At 35.5% G+C, this 16,728-nt stretch overlaps 1 protein-coding gene across 3 annotated transcripts in view; it reads left to right on the plus strand.

Annotated features, from left to right (window-relative positions):
- Positions 1-3,651: 3,651 nt before the first annotated feature.
- Positions 3,652-16,728, plus strand: part of LOC103323263 (calcium-dependent lipid-binding family protein) — a 36,586-nt gene continuing 23,509 nt past the window's right edge. For all 3 annotated transcript variants that reach the window (XM_089044476.1, XM_089044477.1, XM_089044478.1), the window contains exons 1-24: positions 3,652-3,987; positions 5,333-5,414; positions 5,663-5,766; positions 5,884-5,979; positions 6,129-6,173; positions 6,675-6,725; positions 7,368-7,471; positions 7,633-7,750; positions 8,148-8,249; positions 8,423-8,623; positions 8,961-9,118; positions 9,480-9,638; positions 10,575-10,667; positions 10,833-11,184; positions 11,498-11,611; positions 11,794-11,889; positions 11,987-12,054; positions 13,677-13,797; positions 13,882-14,103; positions 14,226-14,450; positions 14,550-14,659; positions 15,749-15,845; positions 16,204-16,302; positions 16,398-16,538. In XM_089044476.1, coding sequence (XP_088900602.1) covers positions 3,973-3,987; positions 5,333-5,414; positions 5,663-5,766; positions 5,884-5,979; positions 6,129-6,173; positions 6,675-6,725; positions 7,368-7,471; positions 7,633-7,750; positions 8,148-8,249; positions 8,423-8,623; positions 8,961-9,118; positions 9,480-9,638; positions 10,575-10,667; positions 10,833-11,184; positions 11,498-11,611; positions 11,794-11,889; positions 11,987-12,054; positions 13,677-13,797; positions 13,882-14,103; positions 14,226-14,450; positions 14,550-14,659; positions 15,749-15,845; positions 16,204-16,302; positions 16,398-16,538 — 2,973 coding nt within the window. In that variant the 5' untranslated portion in view covers positions 3,652-3,972. The remainder of the gene's footprint in view (positions 3,988-5,332; positions 5,415-5,662; positions 5,767-5,883; positions 5,980-6,128; positions 6,174-6,674; positions 6,726-7,367; positions 7,472-7,632; positions 7,751-8,147; positions 8,250-8,422; positions 8,624-8,960; positions 9,119-9,479; positions 9,639-10,574; positions 10,668-10,832; positions 11,185-11,497; positions 11,612-11,793; positions 11,890-11,986; positions 12,055-13,676; positions 13,798-13,881; positions 14,104-14,225; positions 14,451-14,549; positions 14,660-15,748; positions 15,846-16,203; positions 16,303-16,397; positions 16,539-16,728) is intronic.

Raw genomic sequence — 16,728 nt, forward strand, 5'->3', positions numbered from 1 at the left:
TCTTGTTTTCTCTTGTTGATTGAAGAACCTCGTACAATAAAAAATGCATCCCAAATGCATTGCCACTTTAGCTCTGGCTGGGTTGCGCTTGCGATGCTATATTCTATAATTTCATTGGAATAATATGCTTTGTAGGCAGATGTGTCTTCTTTCACTTGCAACGTACATAATGAGGTTAGTCACATAGCTGGTAAACGTATTAAGAGCTGGCAATCACGGATTGGGCTCTCTCTCTCTCGCACCCTTTTTTAATTATATATGTTTTATATTTCTAAGATGAATAAAATACAAGAGAGAATGCCCAAAACAACACTTTTAACCCCACTTGCATATTAACAAACACTAAAACCCACTTACAATAGTTTATATATTATTGGTGCTTCTAATCTCTCACCAATAGTTGATGATTAATCTCATTTTGATGTTTGAGCTGCGATTTTCTCCCTCTCCTTTTCACTTTCTAATCATATTTCTCATGGGGATTTACATATTTTAATTTAATCACGAGGGTTTTCAAAATTTAAACTTTATAATCTTTTACTTTAATTTTTAATTTTTAATTAATATTTTAGTTGAAATGGATTGTTTTAACCCTCACTTTGATGGTCAAACTAACAAAATTTGACATAACGACTCAATTGGAACAGATGAGAAAGTTTGATAACCTCTTTGCTTTAAAAAATGAAGAAGTTATGTGACTCTATGGAAACTCGGAGTAAAGTTTATTGACCTCTACAGTTAAAAACCCTTTTAGAAAATTAAGAATTCTATAGTCATAACTTTATATATGGCCTTTAGATGAGGCTCTTTTTTTAACAGTTTGATCAAATTGGTTAGTTTGATCCAACAGTTTATAGAATGACTTTTAAAAAAATACATTTTAGCTGGGTACAACTGCAAGGCCCATATTTTGTGTACAATTAGAAGGCCCATGTTTTGTCCGGCCCATTAAAGTCTTGATGGGCCATAACGAGAATTTGTGTTGGCTGAATCAGTCATGAGCAGCCACAAGTATAGCAATGCCAATTGCGATGATTTCCAACTCCAGCATCCAGGAAATGGGCCCCTTAAACCGGACCAATTGGCGCTTGGGTAGCGAGCTTGGTGGCCTCGTGATTACACGTGTCAAGTAGCAAACCCTTCTCTGTTATGTGGATTATGACTTTCGTTTTTGGACCATTATGGATTTTCGGCATTATTATTTTAATTTATAGGACAAGGAGTGAGCTATAAATTAATTGGACCGACTGAGAGCACTTCTATCTTATTGTGCCATGACAAAGGGTAAGGATAAATACTATTCACATAAATAGTGACTGCACTATCAATTTTTTGATGCTTCCTATCTATTGTCATGGCAATGCAAAAGCAACCACTATTTACATGAGATATGATGAGAGGAATTTGTATGGATTTTGGTGTGAGAAGTGAAGAACATGACTAGGTATTTAAAGAAAAAAAATTCTGAATTTTTTGATATTTTTTTGGTATTTAAATTAGCCGCTAACGTCAGCTTGCCCATACAGCAATCTGGGCAAGTCTTGCCTTCGGGCTTGTCCAGTTTTGTAGGCCCACTTCTTGCCATGACAACTTTTCTTTTATGGAGTTGTTTTTAAAAACAAAAAAAAGATGGATAGAAGTGCTCTCATAGTCATAATCATAATCAGGCATCCATAGCTGAAGTTGAGACACAAGACAATACTTACTCTTCCACGTAACTGCAATAAAATCATTATAGGCTAATTTCTTTCTTTTTTTTGTAAAATACATTAAATCAATTCATATATGCATGTATAATGTGGCCCATACTTATATGTATGACTGTCTTTTGACATTATTTTGAGGAGGCCGTGTAATGCGGGTTTGCCTTTTCAGAAATGGATCTCCTTTATTTAACGTGTGGAACCTTTTGATCACCAAAAAAAAAAAGAGAGTGTGGAACCTATAGCCAATGTATGTCGACAAAAAGTTGGACAAAATGTACATATCAGTTTCTTTCAAAAGCTACCAATAGCCAATGTATATCTATAAAAATAGGTGGTCAAGGGCTGAATCATTAAGGGTTGGATTTAGTTAAATTTTAATTAAAAATAAAAAGGTCAGTCGAAAATCAATATGGAGAAGCATGGATTTTTCATGGCCTAGAATCACTTTTGGAACAGCTAAACTAAAAACTAGTTGGTTTGTAAATAATTATTTGAATTGTTCTATAATGTTATAAGTTACAAATTACTTTATGGGAAATTTCAAGTCATGGGACATTATTTTAACTTCATTCACTATGGTATGTATTTTGTGTTGCCTCACATTTAAGAGGAATAATAACACATTCTATTGAAAATAATAATAATAGTTTTCCTTAATGATAGGAATATAGTTTGAAGAATTAGAGTCCAAAAATTGAAATTGAGAATAGTACATTTTTATTTCAAAACATACCTTAAACAATCATGAAACTTGTCCTAGAATGAAAATTTGATACAGAGAGACTTTAGCTCCATAACACAGGAAATATGTTTACTCACCACTTTAACCAAAAGTGCCCTCACAATCATTCTTTATACTTGGCATGTGTCTATTAACATAATTATAGTTGACTCTTTACTTTGTATTTGAGAAATCATGGTTATGCACATAGACATGTGTTAAGTATTGAAAATGATAATAAGGGGTACACCTTAGCAGTGGCGGAGGGAGCTGAGGCCTAGAGTGAGCATGTGTCCCCTTTCAAATGTTTTTTGAGGCAATGGTCTTTTAATATTATTAATACAATCATACTTTTTAAATCAAATTTTAAAGTGTCTCTTCTTTTCTTTATATTTTTCTTCTTTTCCTTTCTCATTATCAGTGCTACCCTTTTCAAATTTCTCATTGTCCTACTTTGACTCTAGCTTTTGTAGTGATAAATTACCATATGAATTTTCTTAGTGTGTATCTTTAATAAAGTACATTGCATTTGATTTTTTGTTAGAATCGATGATGAGTAGATAGTTAATGTAACATGTAAATTAATGGAGTATATAAATTAAAATCAGGAATTTTGTATCGAGTGAAAAATTAGTTTGATTGTTACCCTAAACAAAAATATATTTCAACATATAAAGTGCCCCTCTGTGCAATTTTTTTGACTCCACCACTGCACCATAGGTTAAATTGGTGAGCAAAAATACTCTCTCATAACGCATGTTAAGATTTCACACAACTCATTAATAAATCACAACTACATTTATTCACTTATCTTCAAATTATTTCCAATTTGGAATTAACAAAAAGACAAAATCATTACTTATTTGTAAGGTTGGACGTTGTAGCCTTTGCGTGGGTGACGTCTTTGTTAATTGCTTTGTTTATGTATTCGGCTGTCCCTGATTGTCCTGCTTACTGGTTGGGACTATCCCTCTGCTTTGTTCTTGTTTCCGGGGGTTTTGGCCCTCCGTTAATGAAATATCATTTTCGAAGGAAAAAAAAAAAAAAAAGACAAAATCAAACGGCACCTGAACGTGTAGCGACACTACAAGTGCAATTTCGAAAGGAAAAAAGGGCAAAAATGGAAAATGGAAAATAAAAATAAAAATATGAGAAATTCTTAAAAGAAAAAGGAAAAACTGAAAAATCCCAAAGAAAAAGGACACTGCTTGAAACCAAGCACCTGAGAGTACGACATTGCGTAATTTTACCCGGTACATATATATATATACAGAAGAAGGCTCACTCACACGCCTTGTTACCTCTTCTGGTTCCTACACAGACTGTCCTCATTTGCTCCACTTCCTCTTTGTCATTTCCTCTCAAACCGTTCGCCTCTCTCTCTCTCTCTCTCTCTCTCCTGCCGCAAGGGTTTGAGTTTTCAAATCCTAATTTGACCCGGCTTCAATGGCAATGCTCGGGTGCCGATCACACTCAGTTCGCGCATTGTTTAGGTTGTGATCTCCGGCCGATCGCGTCCGGTAGGCATCGGTTCGATTCGCCGCCATGTTTGAAGCACACGTAAGTCTATTTGTTCTTCTTCTTTCGGTTTTAATTGTTAACGCCATGAATTTGACTGTCTTGGTGCTCTAGTTTGATATATTTGATCGGGTTAACTTGTTTAATTCTTGAAATTTGACGAAATTCATTTATTTATTGGCTTTGCTGGATTCGTATTACTTCCTATATGATTTTTTCTGTTTTCCAGGTATTATGTATATCTAAGTGATTAGTCAAAAGAACTCAGTATTATTATTAATTTTAAGCCTTCATTATGTGAATTGGCTGGCGTGACAGCGGAGAACTGGCTTCTTTAGAATGTTTAAGCCCTAAGAGTGTAATAGGAAGTGATTGTTCTTTCGGTTAAGATAAGCAATGGGTTGAGCATGTTGGGATTTTTGATGGCTAGCACTCCGCAAATGACAATGCAATGGGTTGAGCATTTTGAATTTCCAAGTTTCACATACTTATAGTGTGATTTTTTTCATTTTAATGAAACCTATTTTAAAGACCAAATGAAGTTGCTCAAAAGTTGATAAACCCAATGCTTGACACGACACATAAGAATGATCATGATGAATAGTTTGGTTCGAGAGCATCACCCACTCTCTCTCTCTCTCTCACACTCTATACACTATTGGTATGCGCGTGATGAAGTTGCTAGAATGAAAACATTGAGAGTGGCAAGAAAAGAATGCTTAGAATTCAAAACTGGATGTATTTTTTAACTTAAAAATCATTGGAAGATTCGAGTTCAGACTGAAAATGATATATTATGAAGTTTTTTTCCTAACTTATAACTCCAAGGTTTTAAGTTTATAAAAAACATTGTCACAACCATGTATACAATCTTAACACGCTTACCTACAATCTTAACATACTTGCCATCAAGTCTCCTCATAAGTGGTGAGACACAAAAGGTTAGGAGTGGAAAGGATGCGTTAAAAGCAAATCAAAGTTCAATCACGATGGACCTGCGATGCACTGAGCTGACAGAGATACAATTAATGAAATTCACTGACTGCCTAAGAAACAATAGTATTCCAGTTCATATTCCGCAGAACATAAGGATATCTCTGAAATCATTGGAAATTCTTAGTCCCATAAGAAAATCACTTCCCCGATTTTGGCTTGAAGAGCCTGTATTCCAAAATCTCTGCATGTAATATAATTTTGTGTAAGTTTTATAATGTAGTTTAGATTTAGATTAAAATCTTGCCCCTGCTTGCAATTTTTCTTTCTTGATAACAAAAGTTATGTTTACCAAATGAAAAAACGGATTTACGTTTCAACACTAACGAACATCATGTTTGATCGTATCTAGTAGCTCTACATGAAATGATAACTTATAATGCTTTGTTGGTAGGTTCTGCACTTGCTTCGAAGATATTTGGGGGAATATGTCCATGGACTCTCAGTTGAAGCTTTAAGAATCAGTGTCTGGAAAGGTCAGTATTATGACTTTAGTGGGCTTGAGCCGCGTATTTTCTCATCCTTCCTACCTAATTATTTAAGAGTACTACATTTGGTCATAATGTTTGTGGAACTTTTAAGCAATGTGGTTACCGTCTTTGCAAAATGTACTGGCATACAGTGGTTTAAAATGACTCGCTGATGTGGCCCTTTTTTCAAAATAATGGTTGGTGTTTTTCTTTTCCATAGGACTCTACACTCATATCTTTCCTCAAATTAACAGGTGATGTTGTTCTAAAAGATTTGAAATTGAAAGCAGAGGCCCTAAATTCACTAAAACTTCCAGTCACTGTGAAAGCTGGTTTTATTGGTACCATTACATTAAAGGTAGAAACTTCTTCACTACTTGCTCACTGGTTGGGTTTTGGTTCTTAATTTCCATTAATCTTATGGTCCCTTTCTTTTTGATGTCCTAAATTGCATTGTTTCTCTTATAAATCATAGGTTCCCTGGAAAAGTTTAGGCAAAGAGCCTGTGATTGTTCTCATTGACCGTGTATTCATTCTTGCTTATCCACTTACTGATGGCCGGACTCTCAAGGTAGGGTGATCTTTCTTTTGTGTGAAAAAATTATATTTCAATTGCATATTGTTGGATGTCTCTTTTCTTATGTCCTAAGATCGTCTTGTTTTACAATTACTGTCATCATCATCAATTTGATAATTCTACTTATTAATTTTGTTTTGCAGGAGGACGGGGAAAAACTATTTGAAGCAAAACTTCAACAGATTGAGGTGAAATTTATGTACATGTAATTGTGTCTATATATGCTCTGTCAATGTATGGTTTTGATGGACATCTCATTCATCCCACTTGTAATATTGTCTTTATTAGTAAAATTTGTGTTTCTTATAAAAATACTGGTAAAAGGAGCAAAATAGAAAATTCTTATTGCAAGGTTTAGAACTGGAAGAGCTTTGAATTTGACAGTATAGTATGGGTCTATGACTGGCCTAGTTATCCTATATAAGGAGGTAGATAATTAAGATTAGTTGATGTAGAAAAAAAAAAAAAAGATTCGGGAAAAAAATGCATACAACACCTATGTTCTGCTTAGTGGGTTTTCTTATACATTCAAATTGAAGTGTTCATTGGTCATGGTATATGAAAGTTTTTATTTATTTATTTATAAATATTATGTTTCGATAAAATTTGCATTTTCACACGGGAAGTTTTCAGATTTAATCCCAAGTAAAATATTTAGAATTTTTTTCTTCTTCTTATATTGCGTGCAGGAAACAGAGTCAGCGACTCTTGAAGCAATATCAAAGTCAAAGCTAGGAAGTGTATGGTTCTTAATTTTATTGATCTTTCACTTTGGGACTCTTTTATTGGTTGAACTTAATATGCATCCTGAACGGTTTTTGTAACCCCTCTCGTATATTTTGTCTTGCTTCTTTCAGTATTAGTTGTCGCTGGAGTTGCCTGTGGTATATGTTTGTGGCACATATTAGTTAGACCTACATTTTTCTTTTATGATCTTTTTTTTTATAAGAAACACAAGACCTGCCCAAAATTCTCATATATTTTTAAGTGAGGTAACCTAGCTAAAAATAGGTTTTGGATGAGGCCACAAACAAGATCAATCTTCTTGGCATGTAGTTCTCTCTCTCTCTCTCTCTCTCTCTCTCTCTCTCCCTCCATCTCTCTGCCTTTCCACGTGAGGGAGGATAACACTTAAGATGTTGGGGCTTGTCATTGTGTAAGACTATTATCACAATTTGTGATTTATTCTTCCATTGTATTTAAGTTTTAGGAATGGAGATCTTTCTTTGAGCTTTCTCTTGTGTACTTCTGATGTAGTCATTTTTCTACTTGGTTCATTGATATACTTATCATTGTTTACTGAGTGAAATAGATGGTATAGTTTCGTTCCCATTGTTTGGGACAAAATTTATCGGTTTGGTTGACAGCTGACTGTTTTGCAGCCACCTCCTGGAAATTCATGGCTAGGTTCCCTTATTGCTACCATTATCGGAAATTTAAAGATATCAATTAGCAATGTACATATTAGATATGAGGACTCAGTCAGGTTTGTAAAAATGTGCTTCCTTTGTTTCCTTGAAAGTCTGATATCTTTATTAATTTTGTTTACGCTCAACTCAGTTTATTTCTACTTTTCTGTCTGGATAAATTGTATTCAATTTGAACATGCTCTTTGTGTGCTTCTAAAAACAACTGTTTGTTTTGTAGTAATCCAGGGCATCCATTTTGTTCGGGTGTAACTTTGGCTAAGCTTGCTGCTGTTACGATGGATGAGCAAGGGAATGAAACATTTGATACAAGTGGTGCGCTTGATAAGTTGCGGAAGGTTAGCCTAGTCTTTTGTTCTTGTGGACCTTTTCGAGAATGCATCATCTGTGGATCACAATTTCAAATTCCATTTTGTATAATTTTCTTGATTGTTTTGATGTCTATCTGGACCAAGCCACCTAACAAAAGAAGCAAAGCCACACTTAGCTCAACTGAAAAAACCAAAAACCAGCAGCAACACTTTGCACACAACAAGAGACCAATCAAGATGAATCGCACTATAGGGAACATCCCTAAATGCTTAGATAAGGACGTCCAACCCTTGTAGCATTGCTTTGATAATTAACTTTTGACAATGTCTATTGTGTTTTGTGGGTTTTGTATATTTTTTTTGCTTTTACTTGTACATTTAATATTTAATCTTATGTTGCCTACAAATAATCTCCTTGTGACAGTCGTTGCAACTTGAAAGGCTTGCTATGTATCATGATTCAGATAGTGTTCCTTGGAAGATAGACAAGGGATGGGAAGATCTCACTCCCGAGGAATGGGTTCAGGTTTGTTCTTATGCTGCAGTCTTACTAGTCTGTATACTCTTTTATATTAAATGCATCTACTTTTGGTCATGTTGTATATCCTAACCAAATATTGTGTGCAACCAAAAAACCAAATATTGTGTACTTCCTAATAATTTTGCTTTCCTCTTTTCTTTGCATCGATGTTGTACTAGATATTTGAAGATGGTATAAATGAACCTGCTGATGATCGTGGAATGGTGTCTAAGTGGGCTGTAAATCGCAAGTATTTGGTGTCACCTATAAATGGAGCTCTAAAATATCACCGCGTTGGAAATCAAGAAAAAAATGATCCGGAGGTTCCATTTGAGAAGGCTTCTCTTGTCCTTAGTGATGTTTCTTTAACAATTACTGAGGTGTGCAATTTTTCCTTCCTATCCTTTGCATCCGAACTCTCACCTATTCTGCTGCTGAGAAGCAATATCTTTATATATTTTTTTCTTAATTCTTGGTGAGAGTTAATAAATGACAATTAATATTCTTTTAGGACCTCTTTCAAATTTTAGTTTCTCTTGTTCCTCCCTCCCTCCCTCTCAACGTTTTCTTCTAATATGTGCTGCTTTTCTTAGCTCTCCAAGGAGGGTTTGAGGTGTTAATTTCTTCTTTTCCACATCCCATAAAATTTCTTCTTTTTCATACTTTCTTGGTAAGCAGCTGCAGTGCTATAACAGATTTTCACTTGTTCTTTTTCAGGCACAATATCATGATTGGATAAAACTATTGGAAGTTGTTTCAAGATACAAGACATATGTTGAAGTTTCCCATCTAAGACCTGTGGTGCCAGTTTCAGAGGGTCCTTATTTGTGGTGGCGTTATGCTGCTCAAGCAGGCCTGCAGCAGAAGAAAATGTGGTAATATATATGTTTCTGTATACTTGATAGAGAATTATGCATGTATGTACATATGTTATTGTCTATGTTTGTAGCATAGGCTGTTTACGGTCTGTTAGGTTGCCTTAATTCAAGGCTTACATGTTAGCTTAATTGTTCTTGTTCTTATTTTCTGAACATATATCTGTCAATGTTATAAACAAAAAATTGGGATTGAGTTCAAGAGTGCTTAACTTTCAGAAGATCTTTATTTTGATAAGCTTAACTTTCAGAAGTTGGTTCAACCTTTTCACCACATACTTTTGGTACATTGCAAATTGGGAATGCACTTCTATGAATCTCCCAAAGTCGATTCTGACTTTACGGCTGTTTTCCTAATCAGTTACCGATTCTCATGGGACCGCATTCGGAGTCTCTGTCAGCTTCGTCGCCGCTACATTCAGTTGTATGCTGGTTCATTGCAACACTTGTCAAATGTTAATAATGCAGAAATTAGAGAAATTGAGAAAGATCTGGATTCAAAAGTAATTCTTTTATGGAGGTAAATGATTTAAATTGTGCACATATACCTGCTCCTGTATGATTAATTCTATATTTATCTTGCTGTATGCTTCATAGTTATTATTTCAAGTTCAAAGGAACAACACTTGAGTCTGGATTAAATTTGGATTCTATTATTTATATGAAGTGCAAGAGACCTTTCCCTTTTTTTTTTCTTCTGATTTTTCAACGTATAGTCTGACAGAATAAACATACAATTGATCTTCATGGGGCAATTACAGAACATGCTCCCGGAGCCCTTTATTTATAAGAAATTAATTAATAAAGATAAAAAAAAATCAAAATAAAAACGCATTAATTTCAAAATACAGGACAAGATGTCAACTGAACTATCTAGAGTATTGAGTTAACCCCATCTGGTATGCTTGGTATGGAATGTACAAAGTGATTAGCTAACGTTCCCTTATATTACTTGAAATGCCAAAGTATAAGACGATCACATGTGATTAAACTTGGAATTTAGTCTTGGGACCTGCTAGGAATTTATTTATATTGTTCAGTTCATATTAATACAAATCGTTAAGTTATATGTTTTTGTCTTCAACCCAAAAGTTACCCTTGCATGTCAGAGTTTTGACGGGGCATAGGGCAGTTTTGTCATGCTTTTGTAAGTATACCGAGATCTATCAATGTTACCCCTCCTTTCAATGTGTTAATCAGATTATCTTATTCTGAATTACTTTACTTGACCATAGAGTGTTCAATTTAAACTTTACTTTCCATGGAGGGCGTACCGAAGGGGCATTTAAGGATTTTTAAAGGATTTATATCTTTAGCGTCTCTACATATTTTACTTTCTGGGCTTCTTTGCTGAAGGGACCACTTTTTATGTTCTTGTAGCCTTTCTCTGCTAATATATACTATGAAAACATACATTACATTTGTACTAATTGTATGTTGGGCATGTATCATATAGGTTACTTGCACATGCAAAGGTAGAATCTGTTAAATCCAAGGAAGCAGCTGAACAGAGGTCGTTCCAGAAGAAAGGCTGGTTTTCATTTATGTGGTTAGTCTGATCCCCACCATTGCAATCTCTTTGTGTTCTGTGATTGTTCTTGGCCATGTGCCGTGCTTAAGTTATTTGAACCTCTGTCTTTGTGAAAAATCTGCATGCAGTTTTTATCTATGTACGCCTCCCAATTTGTTTAGTTTCACTTCTTTTTTTCCTTAGGCGTACACCTGCTGAAGGTTCTACTATTGTGGATGCTGCTGATGGATCACAGTTACCGGAAGAAAGACTGACTAAAGAGGAATGGCAGGCAATTAATAAGTTACTGAGTTATCAACCAGATGAAGCATTGACATCACACTCAGGAAAGGACGTGCAGAATATGATCCGGTTTTTGGTAACTGTGTCTATCGGTCAAGCTGCTGCTAGGATCATTGATATAAACCAAACCGAGATTGTGTGTTGTAGATTTGAGCAACTTCAAGTGTCAACCAAGTTTAAACATCGAAGTACCTACTGTGATGTGTCATTGAAATTCTATGGTTTGTCAGCTCCAGAAGGCTCACTTGCCCAGGTTTGTTGCCACATAAATGTCAGCATTGTTATTCACAGCATTAGGTTTTAAGTTGGTGACGGGAAAATGTGATGTGAGTTCGAAACTGTTTTGTATGAATTTTTTTCTTAACTTAGTAACATTGTACAAATTGTAGGGTTTTTTTATTTATAAAATTGTTACTTGGTACTTTACTTCAACTTTTTCTCTCAAATATTAGTGGATTTCTGATATTAATTTGACATGGAATCAAAATGGTGCTGTACTTTAAATTTACATTTGTGTTGGGCAAGGTTATTCATCTGTTCTTCCTTTCTTTTTTCTCTTTTGGCAGAGTGTCTCTAGTGAGAAGAAGGTGAATGCTCTAGCTGCTAGCTTTGTGTACAATCCAGTTGGAGAGAATGTTGACTGGAGGCTGTCGGCTACAATTTCTCCCTGCCATGTCACGGTGATTGTCCAATCTTTGAATATAGGGAGATAGAGGGAGTGAAACCTACTTCAAAGAACCATCTTCTTGAAGTGGTTACTTGCATGGATCCCTAAGGCTCAATTTTGGTTTTATTTGCATTCCCCCCTTTCGTTCAACATCCCTTTTTACATGGAGCTTGATGAATCTTTTTTTATTTGCAGGTTTTAATGGAAAGCTTTCATCGTTTTTTGGAATTTGTGAAAAGGAGTAATGCAGTTAGTCCTACTGTTACATTGGAAACTGCAACTGCTTTGCAGGTAATGTTATCATCTTTGTTATTATTTTTGATTTGATATGTCTAACATGATCATAATAGTGTTGGATTAACCTTTTATCCTTCATTTCTGAGAGCAGATGAAAATTGAGCAAGTTACTCGTAGAGCACAGGAGCAATTTCAAATGGTATTAGAAGAACAAAGCAGGTTAATATACATTATTATTTCTTATTTCACTAATTAATACCTCTAGTCGTTCAGCTTTAAGTGTAAACATCTAAACTTGTTTTTTCTTTCCAATGCTCATATGTTTATCGGAAAATTATATTGGCCATGAACTGATTACGTCTGATGGTGTAAAGTATTGGGTATTCAAGGAACATGGTGCTTTTCTTAAAAAGAATATGGTGAAGGTGGACAGTGTTGACAGAAGAAGAATTTTTTTTTTTGAGAAGAAACGAAATTTATAAAGCAAAAGAACACGGAGTTGGATAAGACAACCACAACCGGAGAACAACACCAACACACAAAGAAACAAACAACACCAACCCCTCCCAAACTAACAGGGAGGAACAAAGCCAAAAAACCACTGAAACAACACACCCCCCAACCCTCACATAACCACTGCTGCCATATCCCTCAAAATAGTAGAAACAGAATAATCTTTAAAATCTTCAGTAACAGAAGCCCACAAAGCTGCCCAGTACTTAACTCTATCCCACAAATCACTCACTCCCACCCCCTTGTAGTCTTCAAAAATTCTCCTATTACGCTCCATCCAAATGTTCCAGAAAACAGAGTGAAAGTAGGGGTGTCAATGGCAGTTAGGATAAGATAAGACTGAGTAGGCTAAGACGTTGCTTTTCGTGCACGATTTGAAGACCAATACAGATGTGTTGTGGTGGTGAAGAGGAGTTGTTATGGTTAGTAGTGATCTAAGTTTGTCAAGTGGTCAAAAGTACTTGGTTGTATAGTGAGAGCGAATAATTTCTTGGTTGCTATAGTGATGTTTCCTAATAATTGTGAGAAAGAAACTGGTGACGATAAGTCCCTTGCATTTGCATTTGTATAATTAATCTGAAAAATGTTGCAGTAGAGCTCGAATATTGTTTTGCATTATCTATGGTCAAGTGTTCATTTGATAGAGAGATGGTTTTATGACATGGAGGTGAGTATTTTCTGAGGGTTGGAGCATCCTTAGCATTTAGATTTTGCAACTAGTTTCTGTAATGCTGAGTTTTTAGTTTCTTGAATAGGCTTGAGCTCCAAGTTTTATGGGAAACAAAACTTTCATTAACTAGAAAATAAGTTCAAAAATAGTGAACAAGGAGTCCACATCTTTTAAAAATTTGAAGCCTGCAACAACTCTACCCTACGGGAGATACATCAACACATTAACCATAGAATTGTAAAAAACGACAGAACAGCTGCTTTCCAATCTGGTAAAATAACAAAGAAGGAAAACTCTCTAAATACCGAAGTCCAAAGCTACAGACGTCTACAAATAAGCCTAAGCACTACACGATATCCCATAAGCACTCCACTTAGAATTCAACAAGCACATTCTCAAATACCCTTTTATCCCTTACCACCCATAATACCTAGAAATTTGCCATCTTAGCACATATTCCCAGACCAATAATTAAAAATTAGAGCTCAACTAGAATTGAGCTGTATTGTTAATTGATTAACATTTCTTCATAGCTTTAGGTGCAAATTGGAAACAAAGTGTAAATGCTTTTCTATCTCTATTTTGTTTGTATTCGTTCTGTACACTCGAAAGAAAATGAGTTTTCAACTTTTGACTTACATTACTTATCCTGTTTCAGGTTTGCTCTTGATATTGACTTAGATGCTCCGAAAGTAAGAGTTCCCATAGGAACTTGTGGCTCTTCCAAATGCGATAGCCATTTTCTTTTAGATTTTGGTCATTTCACGCTGCACACCAAGGTATGCCTTTTTTTATTTATGTAACTTTTAAAAATTGCCTCAGGTTGAATTTGCATTGCCTGAAATGATAAATAATCACTGCAGGATAGTCAGCCTGATGAACAGAGGCAGAACCTATATTCTCGGTTTTTTATAACTGGAAGAGATATTGCTGCCTTTTTTATGGATTCTGGTTCTGACTGTCAAAGTTGCACTTGGGATGTACCCAATAATGATAATCACCCACTTTTATCTCCTTCCCCAGACAATGTTGACAATTTTTATTCTCTCATAGATAGGTGTGGAATGGCTGTACTTGTTGATCAGGTACTTTATCTTGTCGCTCTCCTACTTTTTAAACAAATACTATTTTATGTATGAGCTCTAGTCTGGCTTCTTTTAGTTATTAGAATCATTCCTAATAATAGCTATGCACCTTTTAATTGAAGATCAAAGTGCCCCACCCAAATTACCCGTCAATGCGGATTTCAATTCAAGTGCCAAACCTTGGGATTCACTTTTCACCATCAAGGTTTCAGAGGCTTATGAAACTGTTAAACATATTCTATGGTACTTTGGAAACTTGTGGTCAGCCTGCTGTTGATGATTTTCAAGCAGAAACTCCATGGAGCCCTGCAGATCTTTCTGGAGATGCTAGAATTTTAGTATGGAGGGTATGTCCTCAATTCTAAGGACAACAAGTTGGTAGTTTTCTTAATATTTCTGTGCCTGGTGTTAATTATTCCTCTTTTTTATTTTTATTTTCTTTTCAGGGGATTGGCAATTCTGTGGCTACATGGCAACCATGTTTTCTTGTGTTGTCGGGAATAAATCTTTATGTGTTGGAGTCTGAAAAGTCACAGAGTCACCAGCGACACTCAAGGTTGCTTTTCTCCTTTCTCTCTCCCCCACCCCTCTCTTTCCCTTTTTGTTAACGAGGCTATATATTTATCAGGACTGTTGCCCAAGGTTTTCTATTTTCCTCATCTATTTTGTTTTCTTTCTGGTTCTCTATTGTTGTATTTTTGTTTAGATTATATTAATAAAATTATGATGTATTTTAACTTTTTTGTTTGATAAGTAAAAGATAAGTTTACCTGAACCAGGTGAATTTTAGGTAGAGGGAGCATACATAAGAAACACCAGAAATTTACAACCGAAATTTCACTGAATCATCATCAGATCCTGAGTTAAAGGATTAACGGGACTAGCCAACAATGGGATCATATTCGCAACATTGCTATATTGATGTCTTGGAACACAGAACATTATGACTTTCTTGCAAATGAGAAATGAAAGAGGAGATGATCCACTGTCTCATCACTACCTTTGCACATATAGCCCAATCAACCCTCCAAACGCTGGCAAGAAACATGCCATCTATCCCTTAACAACTGATAATAAGGTCTACATTTAATAATACCCCCTTCGCGAGGGAGCTACTACAGCTTATCAGGTTCCTTCCTCCTTATCCTTACAGAGTACAACAAATCCAGAAATGCACAAACAGGCTCTAGTTTCAAATGTGTGCCAACTTATTAAAAGTTGGAGCCCACTGAAATCCCCCATTTGATAGAGTCTCAAACCATATAATCAGTGATCAATGCTTCTTTGTTCAAAGCAATAAGATAAAGCTCTGTAGGAGATCTATCAAGGAGTACCGCAGTATACGTCATGCCAAAAGCTAGTTCTATGCCCATCATCCACCTTAGTGCAATAAGATTAGAGGAAGAGGTCAACCTCGTCCCAATTCTCTCCCAAACTCCTACTCTATAGGACCCCATCACTTGATTTGTACGCCAAAAACCCCACCTGAGCACACTCATGTAAATTGCTTTTCCTCTTCTTTGCCCTACGGTTTGGTTTCTCGAGTAATATGAAATTTTTTGATTGGGTATTTCTTTTGCTATTATTTCCTGCAATTGAATGTTTTATGCTCCTAACGGAAAATCTTTTCATTGGGATGCTACAGCATGGCTGGCAGACAAGTGTATGAGGTTCCTCCAGCCAACATTGGTGGTTCATCGTTTTGTCTCGCTGTGAGTTACAGGGGGATGGACAATCAAAAGGTGTGTCAAATTTGGTTGAAGTGATATTTTAACATTAAGGATATATCCTTTTTACTTAAAACTGAAAAAATGGCAAGGAAGCGTTGAGTCTTAGCATATGCCAATTTGCTTTCAAACATATCTTCACCGTGCCACTCATTCTTTTGTCAATCGTTTGGAGAAGCAGCAATTACAGGGGAATTGAAAAGTTATATCTGTGCTTTAGACTCTATATCTGGATGTTTGGATTGCGGAAGAACATACATATGTTTATGTTTATTTTGTTCTAGCCCTTGTGCTTGGTGCTGGGATTTTTTTCCTTCATTAGATTTAATTTTTTAGTTTAATTTTTGTTGTCGCATATTTGTTTCTTTTGCAGGCTCTGGAGTCTTCTAGTACCTTGATTATAGAGTTTCGGTCTGAGGAGGAGAAGGCCATTTGGTTGAAAGGACTTATACAAGCCACATATCAGGCTTCTGTACGATATAAACTCTCGCTCTTGGATCTTAAATGTCCTAATTTATTTATATCCTTGGTCCTTATTTTTGAAATTTGTATTTATTCTGGATATAGGCTCCTCCGTCAGTTGATGTTTTGGGAGGAACAAGTGATCCTGTCACTGACTTTGGTGAACCACAGATCATGAACTCAAAAACAGCTGACCTTGTCATTAATGGGGCATTGGTGGAGACAAAGTTATTTATATATGGAAAGGTTAGTGTTTCTTTCAGTAGATCCATCTTGTCAAAGTAACTACAGGGTCCTCATCATTCTTGGTTTTGGTTATTTTAGCAAATTTATAGCCATGCATAATTGTTCTTTAGGAGGCAATGAAGACAGAAGGAAAAAAGTTACAAGCCTACTGATTAAGCACTTTGAATTTTTTTTCCTTCTATTTTGTATT

The sequence above is a fragment of the Prunus mume genome, linkage group LG2, assembly GCF_029339155.1.
Source record: "Prunus mume cultivar Tortuosa linkage group LG2, ASM2933915v1, whole genome shotgun sequence".
Lineage (NCBI taxonomy): Eukaryota > Viridiplantae > Streptophyta > Magnoliopsida > Rosales > Rosaceae > Prunus > Prunus mume.